Source organism: Xiphophorus hellerii, chromosome 11 (assembly GCF_003331165.1).
Source record: "Xiphophorus hellerii strain 12219 chromosome 11, Xiphophorus_hellerii-4.1, whole genome shotgun sequence".
NCBI classification, from domain to species: Eukaryota; Metazoa; Chordata; class Actinopteri; order Cyprinodontiformes; family Poeciliidae; genus Xiphophorus; species Xiphophorus hellerii.
In genome coordinates, this window is record NC_045682.1 from 22,061,064 (window position 1) to 22,081,014 (window position 19,951).

Genomic DNA, 19,951 nt, shown 5'->3' on the forward strand with positions numbered 1-19,951 from the left:
TGAACCTTTCCACATTTAGCCACATTACAATCACAATGATTTATGTATTTGACTGGGATTCTTTAACAGACCAACACAAAATAGAGTATAATTGTGGAGTAATTTGAAAACCTTTACATTAAAATCTAAAAACTTGACATGTGTTGATATTCAGTCCTCTTCACTTGGAAACCCCTAAATATCCAACCAAATGCCTTCAGGTGTCATCTAATTTATCTCTGTACTTATACAGCTGCACTGTGAAGGCCTGAGAAGTTTGTTAGAGAACATTAGTAACAAATACTGAATGCTACGGAACAGACCAGACAGATCAGGGATAAAGTTCTGGAGGATTATAAAGTAGGTTAATTTTAAAAAACAATATCCCAAGTGTTGAACATTTTATTGGAGCACAGTTGCATCCATCCTTCTAACTGTTCCCCAATGCAGCTGGCCCAGCTGCAAACCTACCAACACATGGCCATCCACCTAATCTGACAGGCCAGTCAAAGATATAATTAATCAGAGAAGTAGTCAAGGAACCTATGGTAACCATGAAATAGCTGCAGAGATCTACAAGATAGGGGAGAGAATCTTTCAACAAGACAACTATTAGTCATCTATTTCGGAAATCTGGCCTTTATAGAAGAGTATCAAGAAAAAAAACTGTTGTTAAAAGAAAGCCATGAGGATTCCTGTTTGCAGTTTGCCACAAGAGATTTAAAGGACACATCGAGAATGAGGAGAATCCTGCTCTTTTCAGATGAAACCAAAATGTAACTTTTTGGCCTACATGCAAAGCACTGAACATCATCGTTAATACATCATGTTCTCGGTGAAACATGGTGGTGGCAGCCTCATAATGTGGAGGTGGTTTTCTAGGGACAGGGAATTATGGTCACAGTTGGTGGTAAGGTGGATGGAGCTGAATAATGGAAAAAAAACTGTTAGGGACTGAAAAAGATTTGCAGTTTAGATTAACTACAACAGCAATAAATACACACCAAGAGCTAAATGCTTTTTGATCAAAGCATTTTCATGTGTTACAATTGTCCAAACAAAATCTGTCTGAGCAAGATCTACAGTATATTTCAAAAACAAAATAATTCTACAAATAATCTGCAAAGCATTGACACAGCAGCTGAACTCAAGTACGTGCAAAAGTTGTTTTTTTTCTTCTAAAAACAGAAAATTATGTGTATTTTTCTTTTACCTTCACAATTATGTGCTACTTGGTAGTGATGTATCATACAAAATTAAAGAAAAATACATTGAAATTTGTGGTTGTGAAGTAAAAATCTGTAACAAAGCTTATTTGATAACAAGAAATATTTTCTCTAGAAGTGCTTATAAAACAAAAAAAGTTGACGGAAGGGGTTAAAAACACTTGGAACACTTTAAAAACATTTAGTGCTGGACTGACATGTGTTTGATGTGATTCTCCAGGAAGTGCAACTTAGTGCAAAGCATACCTGTGTTGTAGCAAAGTTGGTCCCATCTGTCACCTGTACTGTCATGTTGTACACTGACTGAATTTCTGCATCCAATGGCTTGGCCACAACAAGGGTTCCCACTCCAACTTGAAGGTCAAACTGCATGTCAAAGCTCCCTGATATTATATAAACAGATACACACACAGGGCATGAATCATTTTTGCATTCTGTTTGAGTGCTAAACTAAGGTGCTCTAAGGTATTACTGTGTAATTGTTTTGGCCAGATGCCTTCATCTGTTGCTGGAGGGTCTGTGAAATAAAATGAACCAAAATGCAATGTGATGTAGTGCTGAACCCACTTGGCAGCTTGAGAGCTGTTAACAGCCATACAAACATGTGTCTTATCACTCCAAAACACAACCCATCACAAAGATCAGAAACCCACGGCCGGGTCTGTTCCACAGGCGGTGAGTGTACAGTTTAGAGGCTTAATGTTTGATTAAAGTGAGTCACAGGACTGATACGTGTTAGGTATTCAGTGCCATCCTTCATCTCATCCTAGTTTCTCTCTTGAGACATCTTGGAGCTTGAGCTCCCCTCAGCATATGAATACTGATTGGACATTTTTCACTGAAGCTCTGATGCGTGTTGAGTGGGAGCAAACCACTAAGACTCACACATTTATTTTTTTTTTTTCCTGGGAGGTGGGTTGGTCAATCTTACATGACGGGGGATCAATTTCACAGCACTTTGAAAAACAAAAGCTTGTAATCCCCAACAGGTTTCTTCCGAGTCTAATTCTGCCTCCCAGTTTTTGGAAATTATCTATACAGACATACCGTGTCACAACGTCTGAGCTGGAACTTTGATAAGCACAGAAGTTTTGTTTAGATTATTTTGCATTTCACACTTTTGTTACAAGCCATGAACTCTTTTATCAATAGCACTGATCGCTGTCAGAACAGAATGAAAGGGTCAAAATGACTAACACAAGCTCCACATTTATTGGCCTTTCTGGTAAGAATGTGTAAAAAGCCATGATGTTAAGTTTTGTTTTTTTTTTTATTTCAAAAGCCCTTTCTCACTCCAAGAAAAGTCCAACCATTCATCTGAGTACATTGATTTAACAAAGAAAAATGTAGTGTCTATGAACTTTTAATTAGTAATCCATGATTTCTCTGGGCTATAAATATATCACAAGGGCCAATTTCTCATAGTAACAATAGAAAAAAAAACTATAAGAGAATAGGCCATTCATGTAACCCGGATATGTGTTGATTTTCATAATTCAGGAAAAGGCTTCAACAAAATAGCTACTCACTTAAAGTCCATATCTAACAAAACATTATCTAAACTAGTCAAGCATGTCTTGTGAAACATAATGTTCTTAAATGAAGGGTGTACAGTGAGTGTCTACTCACTATGCATACATATGATTTTTTTTTTAATTTTTAATGATCACCTGACCATCATGAGCTGAGAGATCACTGCTGCATATAGTCTATGAATTCACCAAAAATTGATCAAATAAAGCTGAATTAATTGCAAACAGGCCATAATTCCCATTTGTAATGTTGAGGTCAGTAAATCTACAAAGATTTTGCACAGTTTAATATGATAAAATAACCTGTTAACAGTTTCAATTTGCCTAAAACTTGAATTAAGATTTTCTGTTGGTTCATACAGTATGTTAATATTTTACATATTTGTCATTATCCATTAAAAAGGTAACCATGTATGCCTGTGATTTATATTAAAGTTGATAAAACATCATCTGGTGTGCTTGTAAGTAATTTATAAAAATACACTTTGATCTAGAAAATTGTCAGGAGGTGAGAAGCATATGAGTTAGAAGCACACTGTATCACAACACAGCAACATTTATTCAGTGAAGCAGGAGCATTTCAGCTGAACTAATGAAATAAACCTCCCCTGCCTGGTCAGAGAAAACAAACTGGTGCAGTTCGAGAATGAGAATCCTTTCTCAAACTTAGATCAATCAACATTGCCTTCAGCTAAACAAAGTCCTCGTGTTGTGTGCTACACTTCCTGAATCTTTGAACTCCTCAACACCTGAAGCATTTAGGCAAGAGATACGGAGCAAAATTAATTTGGACCAGACCTGTGTCAAGAGAGCAGTTTCGTCCACATTCATTCTGTGGAATGTAGAACATTTCTCTGGCAAGCCGGCCGCCTAAACAGAAAGGAAATACAAACAAAATAATCGATATTTATGAAGTCCAATTTTACTTTTGCTTTGAAAGCCCTGAATCATCTACATGCAGTGTTGCAAAGTTAAGATTCTAAATTTTTAAAAAAATAATTGTGTTAGTAGATGTGATGCTGCAAATAAATTCAGAAGAAAAAGAAGTTAGATTATGATGTTAAAAGTAAAAAATGCTGACTTGCAAAGTAATTCTACGGAAGAGCATTGCTATCAGAAAAAAAAATTGAGCGCTATCACGTTACAACGTGATACGTATCTTGTTAAAACGTGATACGTATCTTGTTAATGTAACCAATTAAATTCTTTGATTTTTACAAGATACTATCAGGTTTTAACAAGATAGCCATCACATTTTTACATAATACGTATCACGTTTTTACAAGATAACTGTCACGTTATAACGTGATAGCGCTCAAAATTTTTTTTTCTGCGTGATAGCAATGTGCTTCCGTATAATTCTGCTAGTAGTGTGAGAAAAACAAAAATATTATGCACATTTCTCTGTCTTAGGAGAAACAATTATCAAACAATTATCTAAAAAAAGTCTCAGAAACAGGGGGGAGATATGATTTAACAATAAACTAACCAATCTAATTACTTGAACTTAAGAGGCATTATGCATCAACAACATATTAGTTCTTCATTTACTCCTATATGTGGACACTGACAATTACAATGTTAAATTCTGGCTCCATGTGACACACGGTTTGTTTCTAGATTCAATGAATAGGTGTTCTTGATGATTTTTAGTTTTTTTAACTGAAAAACTGGACTCAACTAAAATTTGTATAAGTATGTGAGAGCTTTGGAAATTGCTTGCATTTTATTGACACCCTTCAAAGAAGATTAACATAGTCTTGCTTCTGTATGTGGATTTATATATACTTTATATAAAATGACAAAAATATGTTCTGTGCAGCACCTCGACTGAGTATGATAACAAAACGTCACTCTGTAGAATAACATATCACTATTTGACCTTTTCCTAGTCTTGTATCATGATATTTTTTGCAATTCATATTAATATACTTACCAACAATACTAAACCAGACAGGTGTCGTTGACTGGCTGATAGCCACCACTCCCACCGGCTGAGCAACTGCAGATGTCTCTGCAATTGAGAAATTATAGGATCTCTGGGTGAAGAGCAGGGGCATAGGCGAAGGGACAGGTTTGCGAATCCATTCAACATGGAGTTTGACAGTAGACCACAATGATGGAATACCACTGTCCTCAGCTTTTATCTAAGAAAAGAAAAGATATGAAAAAGAGAGACAAGCGCACACAATTTCATAAATAGCCTTATAGCTGCAAAATCTAGGATTAGTACTATATACATATAATCAGGCTAAATAAACTATAAACTACAGCCTAAAGTGATAAATGGGCCAGCAAGTCTTTAAATAGCTCACTTCACATTTCACAACTTATGGTAAAATAGCTAAAAAAAATAAATCATTCGATCTAATGGAAGAGCCTATATGCCCACATGCTTGTAAATTTTATAGGATGCTCGTGGGGTTTTCAAGGAGAGAAAATCTGGGTGTTGCTGTCCATGTTAATGAAAAAGGCTACCTCATCAACTGAGACATGAGCTCTCAAGCAGCGAAACAAAAGGAGAGCACAACAATACATGGCACAGTGGAGCTGTGTGTAGTTAATCAGTTAATCAGTTGTAAAAAAAATAGACGTCCCCAGACAACCGCCACAGCCGCTGTAATTTGACCTTGTGTTTGAGATGAGGAAAGTTTGAAAAGGGACCAAAACAAGAGCACAATTTTGTGAAAAGAAAAACAAGATGTGATGAAGGCAATTGTGTTGTACATCTTATGGTGCTACTGCTGAGTTTATTGGTTGTGGAAAATTAAAAATACCTGGACTTGTGCCAGTTTAAAAATGGAAAATGCCTTTTCTTCTGCTAACTTTGCCAGGTTGTTCAAGAAAGAAAAATGAATTAAAAAATGTAAATCAAGGAACAGGAGCAACTTTGTGCTTAAAATAGCTTCCAACTTTATCTCAACTAAGGATCTTTGTGGCCTGCCATTTAGGCGTATGACTTATGGTTTTGTCAGCTACGCTGCTAACTGCTGTGTTTTATAGTTATTATAAAGCACTCACAGTGAGGATGTCATAGCTGCCTGCTGTGACCATCTTCTTTGAGGACACCATACCGGTCCTTGGGTCAATACTGAACTTTTCATCCTCATTCCCATCAATAATGCTGTATGTGATGTTGCCGTTTGCGCCCAAGTCACGGTCATAGGCAAAGACCCGATAAACAGATTCACCCCGTTTGTTTCGGTCCCGTTCAGGCAAGCTGATGCGGTAAGTGACCTCGGGGAAGGTGGGCGAGTTGTCGTTTTCATCCTCGATGTGAACTATGACCCAAACGGTGGACTGGCGGGTCGTCACTGGACCGTCGATTACGGTGACCTACATTAACAGCACACATGCAAAGAGGGAGATATGATATAATGAGAACATGCTTTGTCATCTGTGAGGGATTTTCTTTGTAAGTGTATGCATTTATTGACATCTTAAATATTGCTTGTGCTGTGTGAGTGCAGGGCCACGTGGGGCCGAGATCCCGGGAAATCTCTTTGTATTATTGATCTGCCTGAAGCAAAGCCAGAGGTCTGATCGCTGATCAATTGGATCAGATAAGAGTGAAAATCATTGTTGCCAGCCTGACTGCTCACAAGACTATTAATTACAGCCAGGCAGCATGAGTTGGAGTGAAAAACAGTGGACAGCACAGATGGACCAGCACTTCTACTGAAATTGGAGGTCAAATGTACAAACTCATTTAAATGCTTTCATTGCATGTCATTGTTGTTTGATACACTCTAAAACACTAAAAATCTTAAAAATATGGAAAATAAATTACATCCATCTGCACATACTGTACATGTTCTAAAATACACTTTTCTGATACAATGCAGCGCTTTATGCTAAGGCTTTCAAAATCAGGCATGCACTATGGATGATAGCATTGATTAACCTTTCATCTGGAAGCCTGTCACCATCTGGTTCTGTTAACACAATGCTGATGTTTTTCTTGCTTTCTTGACAAAAAACACCTTGCTAAATAGGAACATTGTCTCCATTCATAGAAAAAAAAAAAGAATAAGTTTGTCATAGAGATAATCTAAGATGGAAATATAAGATCTGTGGAAGTAATCCACTGAAAGTAGTCTTGCTGCTGGAAACATGTTTTGCCCCTGTGTGATGAAACAGTTGGAGTTTTGGGTGAAGTTCAGGGCAAACATAGTTTATTCATTGGCTCTAAATGATAGTTGAACAAAAAGTTAACAGTGGTTTTGTTTATGTGCAGGAGGTTTATTGAGTAAAAGAATATGTATGCATATATTTTTTTTTACGGCTGTTGTTCCTTTTCATGTGTCTTCTGTCAGTACAAAACATCAGATGGTGTCTGCAGATTAAGTTATTAAAACATTTATAACCAGTCTCTCCTGATATTCCCCCTGCATGTTTACCCACGATAGTTAGCTGTAACTGTATTTCATATTTTTCTATGTCTGAGTCAGAAAAAGGAGAAAATCTTTGACTAAAAATGTCATCTGAATGCTTCAACTGCTGTTCCAACCACCACATGAGTAGCATCAGCTTAAAGTGGCTTTTTAGGGCCAAATAACATATTGTGTGGAGAGACTAACATTTTGGCAGCTTAATTACTCATGTATTATTATGGAATACATGTAATATGTACTGACTATGGAATTCAAAAAGGAATTACAATGACTTCATGGTTTGTTAATATGCAAAGAAGGATTTTCAGGGTAACAATATTAGTAAAAACTGCAGTAGAAATTGGAAAATCTAAAATAATGATATGTGTCCTCTAAATAAAGCCTGTTTGAAAATGCTTTTGCTGCTTCTACCTTGTAGTGCACCGTCATAAACTAGATTCCAAATTAGTACACAAGGCAATCAAAGAAAGAAGTGTCTAGACAATTCAGGTGGCACACCACACAGAACACATAACAATGCCACCAAACAGCAGAATTGTGGGTCAGCTGCAGGTTATTTTATTCCATTTCCAACAAGGGCAAAGTGCTTGTAGATTCATTAACATTTGATGACTTGTAAGAAAAGTCGGAGGAAAAACAAGTTTGCTCATGTCTCTAATGTCAAGAATCTCTGATTATCAGGTTCATCTGCATGCAGAGCAGCAGCTGCAACAGAAATGGTAATCACAGAGCTATCTGTATGCCCAGTGTCTGCACTTATCAAAATGCTGGACGGAACGACTTGCTCTCCTCTCTGCTTCCATCCTGGAGTGGAGAAGATAACCAATGGTGAGTGATTACATTTAAAAAATCTAAAACCTAGGGTCCAAAACCACAGTCATTCATCACATTTTATGGAGCCTTTAGGACCTGCCAAGGTTGTCCTCCATCCTGTCTTTGTTAATAGCAGGCTGTGGCAGGTGGCAGGGCAGGATAAATAATAATACAATAAACTATGGATACTGTTGGGTTCTTACTGTACCTCTAAAAAGTGCTCTGCCTGATGTTCTCGGTCCAGTTTCCTCGAAGTGGTTGTAATCAGCCCTGAAAATGATAAAAACAAATTAAAAAAAGATCAAGCTTTCTATTACAGCATGTGAATTATGCTGTTAAGCTGTCTCCCAACTGTGTGATTACTATATATATATATATATATATATATATATATATATATATATATATAAATATATATATATATATACAGTATATATATATATTTATTTATAAAATAATTTTGTAAAATTTAAACAAACAGATCCTTGAAATTGGCTTCGCTTTGTTATTGCGCTTCATACAAGCTCTACAAAATTATAGCCTGCAGCTCTGGCAAAGGCATTCACATTTGGGACATGTTTCAGAGCAGCGTGCAGCTGAGGGTCACTTGGTTAGCCAACAAGCCACCAGGGCAATTTAAGCAGCAGATAAAAGGAAGTATTGAAGCAGATTATTCAGATAACTAGATGGTTTCACAAAGTGTGAATGCAGGGAAGATTAGGAAATACAAACTTTTTAACTAATCGTTTTTGACTGGCCTATTTTTAGACACGTTTTTCCCCCACTCTATAAATTACAAAATTGTCTTACAGCTACAAGAGCAGTCATTCTTCACCAAAGATAAACCATCCACATCCTGTTACATGCTTATTATTTTTCAAGGATATTACACTTGCTTAGTATCATGTAGCATATTTAGGCAAATAAGGTTTATTTAATTGCCTGGACAATTATTAGAGTTTTAAATAGAGTGTACCATTAAATTAAATAGGTGCTTTAATTTTTTTTAAAGTGTGCCTTTTGTCCCAGAGTGCAAATTACAATTTTGTGTAAAAATCTATATAAAAATTTAAAAAAAATCCATAATATTAAATATGTTTGAGTGACAAATATAGTTTCCTTTAGAATGCTTTTATCCTTAGAAGATCCATTCGTGGTACAAGAAACATTTGTGTCTTAGGTCAATTGATCTGTACCCTGCAAGGTATGGAAAATATATTGGATGGATGAATATTTGTATATTGAAAAATTCTACCATGAAAGTGAAAATGTTTGCATTGTATCCTGGCCACAGTCTTAAACCAATAAAATGACACCATACCTGATGTTACCATATTGTTTTGCCAATCATCTCTGTATTTAATATAGAGAGCAAATACTTTTATTGAGATGTTGGTGCAAAACATTGTACGCTTTAAGTATCAGAAAGTCTTTGTCCATCAGGCTTAATATTACTGTTTATTTCATGGGCCAAGCACAAAGGAAACAAAAATTCATCACAATAAGCGTGACAATGAAACAAATGACAGGGGCCACAAAACCCCAAGAACAGCAACTCTCATCTTCAGCAAGGAGAAAAATTTTAAGTTATATAAATGTTTTCAATAGAAAGATGTAAGAGAAGGGTACTATTATTCACTCAAAGATAAAAATAACATACTGAGAAAAAATAATCAGCAGCAGTGCAACACCACTGCTTCACTGTGAAGTCCAAGGTGCAATTCTTCCTTTATGGGGCCTTTGTCAGTTAAACAAATATGTAAACTCTGATTTTGCATATGGAAAAATGGTGACTCAGATTCGGTTTATAAAAATAATCCTACCGCTTGTTTGTAAAGACCAGTTTTATTCATGCTACTATAAGTTTAGACAGCAGGGATAATGCAGCTGAGAAATCACACACACATTAGTAGAGGACAAAAAGGCTAACTGGGGTCAAACCACTGAATGACACAGTTTTATGTAACATCTGTGCTAAGTACAAGTTATGTTTCCTCAAATTCTGCTGGGACACAAATAAAAGGGCCTGAGATCATCAGAGCCAAGATCCTATGGGACTTCCAGACAGGCAGACAGCTGCTGACCAACAAACCAAATGTCAGGGTGGAGAAGAATCAGACAGGTCTGTCTGCCTGTCTGTTGAAAATATTGTGTAATTTACACAAAACAAATTTATAATTATTTTTAAGGATGTTTGTGCTAAATGATTAAAGTCAATGCACCTTAATGGTGATGGTATTTTTGTTTCTGTGTAATGAAGCATTAAAATGAAATGGGACTACTTGAGGCATTTTAAACACTGTGCAATCAACACTCAGAGAATACTCTAAAATCAGCTTCACATATACACTCACACATTTCTGTGCTTGCACATATCACAGTGTCACCTTGGGCTTGCTACGCAGGCTAACTTCAATTAAGTAAATTAGGAGTAAATCTAGAGCAGCGGTCACAAGCTATAGGCGGGGGGGGGTACCAGAAGGGGAGGAGGGGCTTGTTCAGCAGAATACAGGGCGAGTTAACAACTCTGATGAAAATCAATGATCTACAGCTCACAGCATATCTGAAGTTAAGCTACACTCTATTCTAATTAAACATATGAGGAAAAACGTAGGGTGATGGTTCAATGAACAGCCTCATATTAATACACAGATTAAAGTTCAGAGCAATCTTAAAACTATGGGTCGCTTGTGTTTTCTTGTATTTTCTATGAAGTTACATAAAAAAAACAATCTAACAACATAGCACTATAAAGAGGGTATTTTTTAGTATTAAGGGCTACAAAAACAGCAGTGTGGCTGTTTAAGAAGGAATGACTGCTTCCATTTTTAAATATGCTGAAACTCTGAAGCTAAAAGTCACTGAACTCCATTTTTGGAAGAATTTTTACTGTTGCATCTTAATTATTCATCTTGGACTGAGTTATATATTTATCCTTGCTAACATAATGCATGAGATACATGTCCCATGTCTAATAATGTGTATTTGTCCTCAAAAACCAGATTCATGAATAGTATGAATATATATGTGCTTCCCGCACATGACACCAGATCAGAATTAGATGCCTGTCTGTCAATTATCTAATTGTGTGCTAGTTTCCTTATCTAACACCAATCATATCCAGCTGAGGCTGGTACTAAAGGGCACACAGCCACCAGAACTCTATCACCACACTCTGCAAGCATATATGCTTTTAGAAGCAACGCTCCATCTGACACCCTGTGTCAACACATATCTGTTGTTTTTTTTTACCCCAGAGGTATCGCCGTCAATCACACAGCCGGCGCTCAGCAGACAGGACTGTAAACTGTCACAGCACATTCACGCATTTTGCTCTCATTCAAAGCTCAACTTCAATGCAATTTGGGAATTGTTGTGGTGTCTCAAGCCATCAAAATGACATTTTGTGAGCAAAATGCATTACTTTGCTTCATCCAAGATTTACTCTTCAAAACAATTTGAAAATTCAACAGACAGGTCAGGAGTTGGGTTCATAACATTGTGAACACTCACTTCACGAAAGCAAATCAATCAGCTAGAGTTTGTTTATTAATCTCTCCAAGAAAGTTTCACACTGTAAACAGGGAGAAGTAATTCAGACTTATCCTACTTCTTTAAAAATAACGTAAATTATACATTTGAGATCACATGATTAAAATTATATATTTTCAGACATTGTATTAACTATAGTCATCTTTTTTTTCCCCCTCTGCTCCACAAGGAGTTTATATCCGCAACAGAAGGAGACCTGCCTCAACATAGACTGAAAGGTCACATCGAGAGTAAGAAACCATTAATTCAAGGTCACATATGTAGAAAGGAAAATGTGCAAAGTGGCTTTGAATCATCAGAATTCATGCTAACTGCCTTGGGTTTTTCTTTAATTGAGAGGCATAGTATCTCCAACAATAAGATGTTTTTTTTTTTTTTTTTTCAAATCTATGTAATTCCGAACATTATTTTACAAAGTACAGAACAAGAAAAGCCAAAACACTGTCTGCATTATAAGAAAGATTACTGTAAAAGCTAAAAATAGTTAGTGTGTATTTATATTTTTTAGGTACTGCATTACGTTATACATAATATTAAATCACAGTATCATTCAAAGCAGTCTGCCAGGGAAAGGGACATAAAATGTAACCTATGTACTGAGTAACTTTGTGTTTCGTTTACAAGACCTTGTTTTATGCTACAGAGTTTCAAAGCAATCCTTGTCCCAATCCCACAAATCGCACTTGGTCCTCAAAACCCAAAATATCCTGGAGGTAGGAGCTTAAAGCTGCATGCAATTATAGATCTATCTCAAAATCTACCCAAGAGAACAGTCTCATTCATCTTTTTGCATTTAATGGACCATTTAATGGACATAGAAGGCCGACAGCAAGAACTTGACTGGAATATTACTGGTGTTAATGTTGCTGGTTTGTCAGAGAACCCCGACCATAAATTTATCCATTTTAAGTATATGTTATTGCAGTTATTTATCTCCACAGAAAAGCTATCCAGTCACACATATTGTACATTAGGTGTTTTATTTATTTTTTTGCTTTTTTAACACACCGTTTGCTGGAAGCTCCTAAAATTGTTTCTTTTGGTCTATTAAATTAAAAACGTAAAATTTGAGTTGACAAAGTACCTATTTCCTGTTTCAGAATACGTCTTTGATGAATCAGTTGAGTAAATTGTGGTGGTCAAACATGGAGTGGCCAAAACAGAAGTTTTAATGCATTGTAATCCAAGTCTAAGAATATTAAAATTATGTGAAAAAAAAATTGTGTAGATCTAATCTTTTACCATTCAAGAATCCATAAACTGAAGTTTGAAAATCTCTCCCCTTTCTCCACCTCACCCTGAAAAAATGTAAAGAAAAAATGTAAAAAAAAATCCATCTGCATCACTTCCATTTGATTGAGGGCCAAAACTATACTTTTCATAAACTGCCACACAAAATTCTTACAAGTTTTACAAAGGGCCTTAGGGACAGACTTTGGACACATTAAATTAAACCATATAATACTGTTATATTTTTAATATTTGTTTTAGTACTGTCACACTATGTATTTTCCTAAGGTTATAGCATTACAAGAATCTCATACCAGAAAAGAGGGGGGTAACTCCTGCACACTGTTGAACTTGCAAACTTTCATTGGTCACATTACAATGCTTGAATACTCTCAAATTGGAAATGGTATGTCTGACCAATAGCACCCAACTGTCAGGTCATTATTTATTCAGTATAAATGTTAAAATCAATACAGAAAAACCCTAACCTCTTTATTATTTACATATTAATGAGCAAGAATGCCACAACACCTTTTGCTAACAATGAAAAATAGTTTGAAACAAATGACTCCATTTCCATACCCTGATGGGAGCTAGTGTCTTCTTTTTGCATGAAATATTGCTTGAAACTAATCTGAGCACTTTCTTAGAATGTTAATTAAAATGTATTAAAATATCATTAATATTATAAATATGTTTTCGTGAAGTAATGAATAACAGACAAGTTGAGAAAGTATTGAGTTGTTTGAAAGACACAGACAGCAGGGCTCAGATGGCTAAATGCTCCCCTGAGACACAACAGACAGCACAGATAAGTACTCAAGCTCAAAAACAATGTTATTTTCATACCGCAGTGTGCTGTTGTGAGATAATGCTTTTTGACTGTTTGCAGCTGAACCTCCCTTTCCAACACAATGATGTAACAATTAATCAATTGATTCAATTGTCACACTATGTCTCTTTCCCTCTCATGCAAACACAGACACACATTATTCATAGATACAGCTGTTGGGTGAGCATTCTAATCTGCTGAATAACAAATTGATTCAATATGCTGTTGCACCTGCATTAACACTAATCGCATCAGAGGGATGCATCACAACAAACCCACTGACTCATTATTACAGCTACGCGATCTGTGAGAGAATGCCTTAGTGTTAGGTCCAGGTTACATATTAATGAGAGAGTGAGGGGCAGAATGTCTCTAATAGGATCAATATTAGCCTTCTCACCCCGGTTCAGTCTGCTTCACTACATAATGTCAATAATACAGCCATAATGCACAAAAGCATTTTCAAACAGTAGTGGAGAATGACAAATGGAGCCACCAGCAGCTTCGATTTAAAGCTTTGACATGCATACACATACCATTAGGAAGTTCCCTATTTTTAACATCAGAGCGACGGTTGACATGCTGCATGTTGCGTATAGGACATTGGTTTTTGATCATTACATCGACAGTTCCCTGAGTGCAAATTATGCTTGAGTTAAAAAGGCTTCATAAATGCTTTTGGTTGTTTGTTGAATCACTTAAAATGTAATCTAGGGCAGCAACAAAGACCTCACAAGACTGGGTGGGTTTAGAGGTATGGGATTTGAATAAAACATTACTATATAAAGCATCATTCTTTAATGTACATGTCAGTCATTGCTTAGAATCCACTGTGGCCTCCCTAAACTTCACATTTGACAGATTCATGTGACATACACATCATTTTCTTTTTCCTTAATATAGTTTGTGTTTTGCACAAATATTGTGACAGTTCTGAACAACTTGATTAGTAATTGAAAAGAACAAATGGTTTACTTTTTTATTATCTTAAACCAAAATTATAAAAGGTAAAAGTCAAAACAATGTTTGACAGTGATTCAATCTTTTTCCCCAGAAGATTAAAAGTTGGAAAGGATGTTCAGGCACAGTGCTCTGACATGATATGTCATTTTAACAGGCTGCTGTGTAAATCATCTTTTGTGAGCCTGTTAAAATATGTATGAGAAATCTGAAATGTGTGGATGTCAGAGAAAATTTGCACAAATCATCTCAACAGTGAGGTCACATAAAAACTTTGAAAAGCAGTCAAGAAACCAAAGTTCCAACCATGTTTCTGAACTTTGCTGATTCTTCTCACAAGACTTTACAAAAACATCTTTCAGATTTAACAGAACAATGCCTAAAGCAGTAGAACAAAGCCTACTGCAGCACCATATAATAAAATAAAACTACCTGTAATTACATTGTTTAGGGGCAATGTCTATTGGGCTTAAAGATTATAGATTTAAGAAAATACAAAAGGAAGTGTGGAAGTGGAAGGGGTAAGAGAAGTGGGCTGTTGTGGCACATTTCTCATTTTAACTGGAGGCTATAGCAGTCTGAGGCTAGATAAGAAGACATGATAGATCCAAATGAGCCCTAAATCTGTTGTCCCACTGCTTCCTATTTTGGCATTTATCTAGGTATATCAATATACCTAGATAAATGATTCCTCGGACTAAATAGGAGTATATGATGGGAATTTCATGAAACATCAAGTCTGTTTAATGGCTTGGAAGTACGTATATCACTCTTGTGCTCTCTTGTTCTGAATGGGATAAGGAGTGTAGTATTTGAACCAGTGGCAGGACTGTGTCAATGCAGAACACATACAGTATTCATTCACTGTAAGACAACTTCTATATGTCAAATGTGTAGCAAGGAGATGCTGGGGCACAATGTTCCCTGAGCATAATGACAAAGAAAACAGACAAAATAAATATAAAAAGATAAATGGTATATTGTTGTGGTTATAGCAAAATAGTAAAAATTGTAACAGACGTTTTTTGTTTGTACCTTTTAACAGAATGGTGGTCCATATGAATGAGTTTTTGAGCTACTTGCGACAGACCAGTTCCGAACATTTTATAACCTTTTAGTCTGTGGGCAAATGGCTAAGGAGGGTCATCATGTGTTCTTAGAAACTAATAAAGGTAGTTGCATTTACCTTAAATAAGAAATACACTTGTACTTAGCCTTAATGAGATGAAGTCACCTTGACCTGACACCACTGACAAAATGCCTGTGGATTAGGGAAAGTAAATGGTGCATACTTCTGTGCTGCTCTTGAATCTTATTTTAGTTTTTCCTTTTTGTTTCCTACACATTGATGTCCACTGGGATTTAGAACCTGAATTTTATTTATTCCAGGTGTGCTGCATCATAGCACTTGACGTAGCCTACTAATAACACTTTTTTACTCTTGTTTCTACCTCATATTGAGTAAAATATATTCTAGCACTGTAACTCTTACTTGAGTTCAATCTATGTCTGACAAACTAAAGCTCATGAAGACTGGAGGAGATATTGTGGGAAGGTATAAGAAGAATAGTGTCCCATTGAAATGTTTACTAATAATAGTGCAGTCCTAGAAGAAATCATCAAGTTACACTGCAAATATACTTGAGTAATGTAGCATACCATGTCTGAGAACCTTACCTGTTTTGGGGTTAATAGAGAAGAAATTCTGTGGGTTCCCTGCAGAGATGCGGTAACTCAGACGGGTGGGTGCTGCTGTAAGGTCAGGGTCCTGTGCTTGAATACGAATGACTGACACATCCTTTGGAGAGTTCTCCTTGACGACTGGGTGGTAGATAGGATCAGATGTGAGTGGAGCATTGTCATTGACGTCTTCGACCTGGTGGAGAAACAATAGCAAATCATAATACTAGGAGAAACAGGCAGGAGAAAAAGACCAAGATTGGGTATTGAACTTGTATAAGTATTGTTGTTTGGATTCAGTCTCAATATCCACTATATCTTGGTTGGAAATGTGTTGGGAACTGAACTGACAATGCTGATAAAACATGACCGTCTGAATCAGCATGAACGCAAGAAGAAAATGTATTTGCAGATTTTAGGAGTGCTTACTAATCAAAGGACCCCAGGTCTGTGTTGATATGTTATTAATCAAAACATGGAAATTTATTTACCAGAAAATGTCATAGATGTCACACTTTAAAAGCACAGTGAATTGATTTGCCTCCTAACAGCATAGATCTGTAATATTTATGGGAAACAGCGAGTTGATTGAGCGTTTGCTGAGAGGCACGGAGAGCAAAGACAGTTCAGTCACTGAATGAGAAGCACCTGCTCCTGATTCATTTCTCAGTTTTTGTCTGTGATAAAAAGGCCAAGAGTAAAGCGCCTAATCAGATCACTACACTCAAATATCCCAAGGTGAGAAGGGGCTGCCGATTAAATATGCTTCTAACTTATGTGAGAGGGTTCTTCTAACAGTGATGAATTCCAGTTCTGAGACAACAGATTGTTTTGTAGCTGAACCAAATGCAAAGAATGGTCCAGTGGTTCATTCAGAAGAGAGATTGCCTAGCACCATGCTTTAAATAGTAACACATGGAGAGTTTTTGCTATGTTACTCTCACTTCAGCTGCAGCGCTACCCAACAATATTCCACAAACAGCATAACCCCCAGCTATATGTTGACAAGCAGTGAATAACAATCACTGACATACAAAGCCCCTGACCTTTCAACAGACCACTAAAACCTTTCTAGCAATGAACACAAAGATACTTGCCTAATACCACATACAATCAAAAACTCTAAGTCAGCTATTGGATTTTCTGTTGCAATTACCACAGGTACACATCTAGCGAGAAACAAAAGACTAATTTGTGGAAAGCACCTTATGCCCTGTACCATGTATGGTGGAGAATCTGTGATGTGGTTCTGAAGGCTTGTTTCTCTATCGAGGGCCCTGAGAAGCTAGCTTAAAATATTAAACTATTTAAAATATCAGGATGTTTAAAAAGTGATGCTTCTTTCCAAGAAAATGCCTAAATTCCCTCATTTTGAATGTTACTCTTGAACTTTGTATTATCATCTTATAATGCTAATGAATGCTCACACCTCTACATTTGATATTTGGCATGCACTATATACAGACAAAAAAAAATCTCAGCAAATGATCATTACCTGAATGAAGACTTCAACTGAAGCTGACATGGGCGTAACCCCTCTGTCTGTGGCATACACAGTGAGCCAGTAGGAGTTTTTGGTCTCACAATCCAAGTTACCAGCAGTATAAATCACCCCTGTTGAGGAAACAGAAACATTAATGCAGCCGTGACTTGGTTAGACAATGCCAATGTATGTCTTTTAGGTGGGTGGAATGTAGATTGGGTATTATCAAAGGGATACATCCTTAAAAGGTCTCGTGGGAAAAGTCTTTGAATACTAAGTTTCCTGTTGCAAAGAGACACATTTAAACTTAACTCTGTGTCCTGGCTTCAGTGACATTCACAGGCATTAGTAGCGCCTCTGTAGTCACCTTCAATGTTTCAGCCTCTCTACAGCTAATCACAGCTGACCAAACTGCTCCCACTGCTATTTGCTCAGTGCTAAACGTACTCTGAACTGCCCTGCACCAAACAAAAAACACCCAGACACTCATACACCCTGACTGAGGCGTGTTTAGTGGCCTTAAGGAAGATGAGTGGCTGACAGCTTTGGTGACCTCTTCAGGGACAAAAAAACATGCACACACACACACACACACACCTAAGATGACAAATGGAAGCCTCTTTTATTACTTTCTATAAATCAGTCATGCAGCATTGTCTAAACTTTTAGGAATGACACAAAAACACTCATGCCTTCATGACCTAACAAAATCCTTTTTTTATGTTATATATGTCATGCCAGCATAGCAGAGCAAGATTTTAAATCCCAGTTTATTTAAATATATTTGAACAAACTATGTAGAAAAAGCAACTTCTGGTTGTATGGGAAAGATTTCCCTCTAAAACCCAAGAGTACCTATTACTAGCAGGACTCTGTTTTCAGCCTCAGATGTTACATTGTTCACCTTTAAAAACTGATCACACATTCCAAAAACTGTTGCTTGCTTGCAAATTTGCACTGCTCTGCCTGAAAACTCAAATTTAATACCTCTTAGATTAAAGTGCTCTCCTCTGGATTGCATCATGCTACTCACATTCAATCCTGCTCAAGCTGGATTTATTTTAATTTTCTTTTTCTCTTTTGCAAAACTTTGTTATGATTTTGCCCAAAAACTGATTCATGGAATAGTACAACAGCATGTCGGACTGACATCACTGCATACAGAAAACTAGTCAAGTAAATTCAGCAGTACAAACTGCAGACCACTGATAAGAAATACAAACCGATTATCGCAGTTCATATTAGACAAAACAGTACAGGTGAGGAAGTTTGAGAGTTTCACACAGTTTCTTCAAGACGTTTGAGGAAACCTACGATCTAGTGCAGTTTTGCTTTGCATAGGAGATTATTCCTTCCAAAACACATGGCATGCATTTTCCAAATGTGAACTTGTTTTTGATCTCTTATGTTTCACTGATCTTTCTCTAAACTTTGCAAATGGGCTTTAAAAATTATGCTTGTTTAGAAATATGCTTTGCGCTCTCTCAAAACTATGTTTGTATGCTTAAATTTACCATCTCTCGCATAAATATTCTGATTGCATCATACTTCTCCATGTAAAACACCCTGCTCAGTTTGTTCTCAGCTGTTCATGGATTATTTTTATTGTACAACAAAATGCAGTAGCTCTGCCTAATAGCAAATAAAATTACACTGTGTTACAGTGCCTTCTTTGCAGTGTGGTAACATTATCTACAAAGTTTATTCAGGATAAAGCTAAGTGAATTCAACAATAAGAATGTTGTACAAAGTAGATACTCAAAAGGTAAAAGCTGATTTTTTAAACCGTTTTAAACCTTTTTTAAATCGTTAAACCTTCCTGCCCACAGCCATGAGAGAGTAAGAAAAAGGTACAAAGGTTTGTCAAAAAAAAGTACATAAAACTGCAATGATAGAGTATTTTTATGGTCTTGTTGGTCCAAATGATTCCTTTCATTAATGACGAAATAGTTCTGAAATATCCAGGCCAAATTACACAAACAATTAAGCAGTGTGACTCATTACTGAAATAGATGAAATATATTTTCTGTAAGTTAAACATATTGGTAATGTGCTTTATCAGTAAACCCTCATTTATTTTCATGAAACTTGTCAGAGAGATGTTTTTAAGTGTGATATATCTGTTTATGAACTGAGATGATTTAAAGTGAATCAGCTATAGAATATTTGCCAAATGCTGGAAATGTGGATGTTGGAATTGCATCACACTACATGTTCACAACTGCCTAACAAATTGGCACTGAAGTATAGAACTTGATTAATTTACAGTC

General features: G+C 36.3%; 1 protein-coding gene across 1 annotated transcript in view; it reads right to left on the reverse strand.

The window, feature by feature from the left end:
• Nucleotides 1–19,951, reverse strand: part of fat3b (FAT atypical cadherin 3b) — an 81,932-nt gene that overhangs the window by 48,731 nt on the left and 13,250 nt on the right. Inside the window, exons 6-12 of the mRNA XM_032576388.1 lie at nucleotides 17,694–17,812; nucleotides 16,196–16,394; nucleotides 8,153–8,214; nucleotides 5,759–6,073; nucleotides 4,674–4,884; nucleotides 3,536–3,607; nucleotides 1,452–1,588 (exon numbers count right to left, since the gene is read on the reverse strand). Of these exons, the coding sequence (XP_032432279.1) occupies nucleotides 1,452–1,588; nucleotides 3,536–3,607; nucleotides 4,674–4,884; nucleotides 5,759–6,073; nucleotides 8,153–8,214; nucleotides 16,196–16,394; nucleotides 17,694–17,812 (1,115 nt within the window). The remainder of the gene's footprint in view (nucleotides 1–1,451; nucleotides 1,589–3,535; nucleotides 3,608–4,673; nucleotides 4,885–5,758; nucleotides 6,074–8,152; nucleotides 8,215–16,195; nucleotides 16,395–17,693; nucleotides 17,813–19,951) is intronic.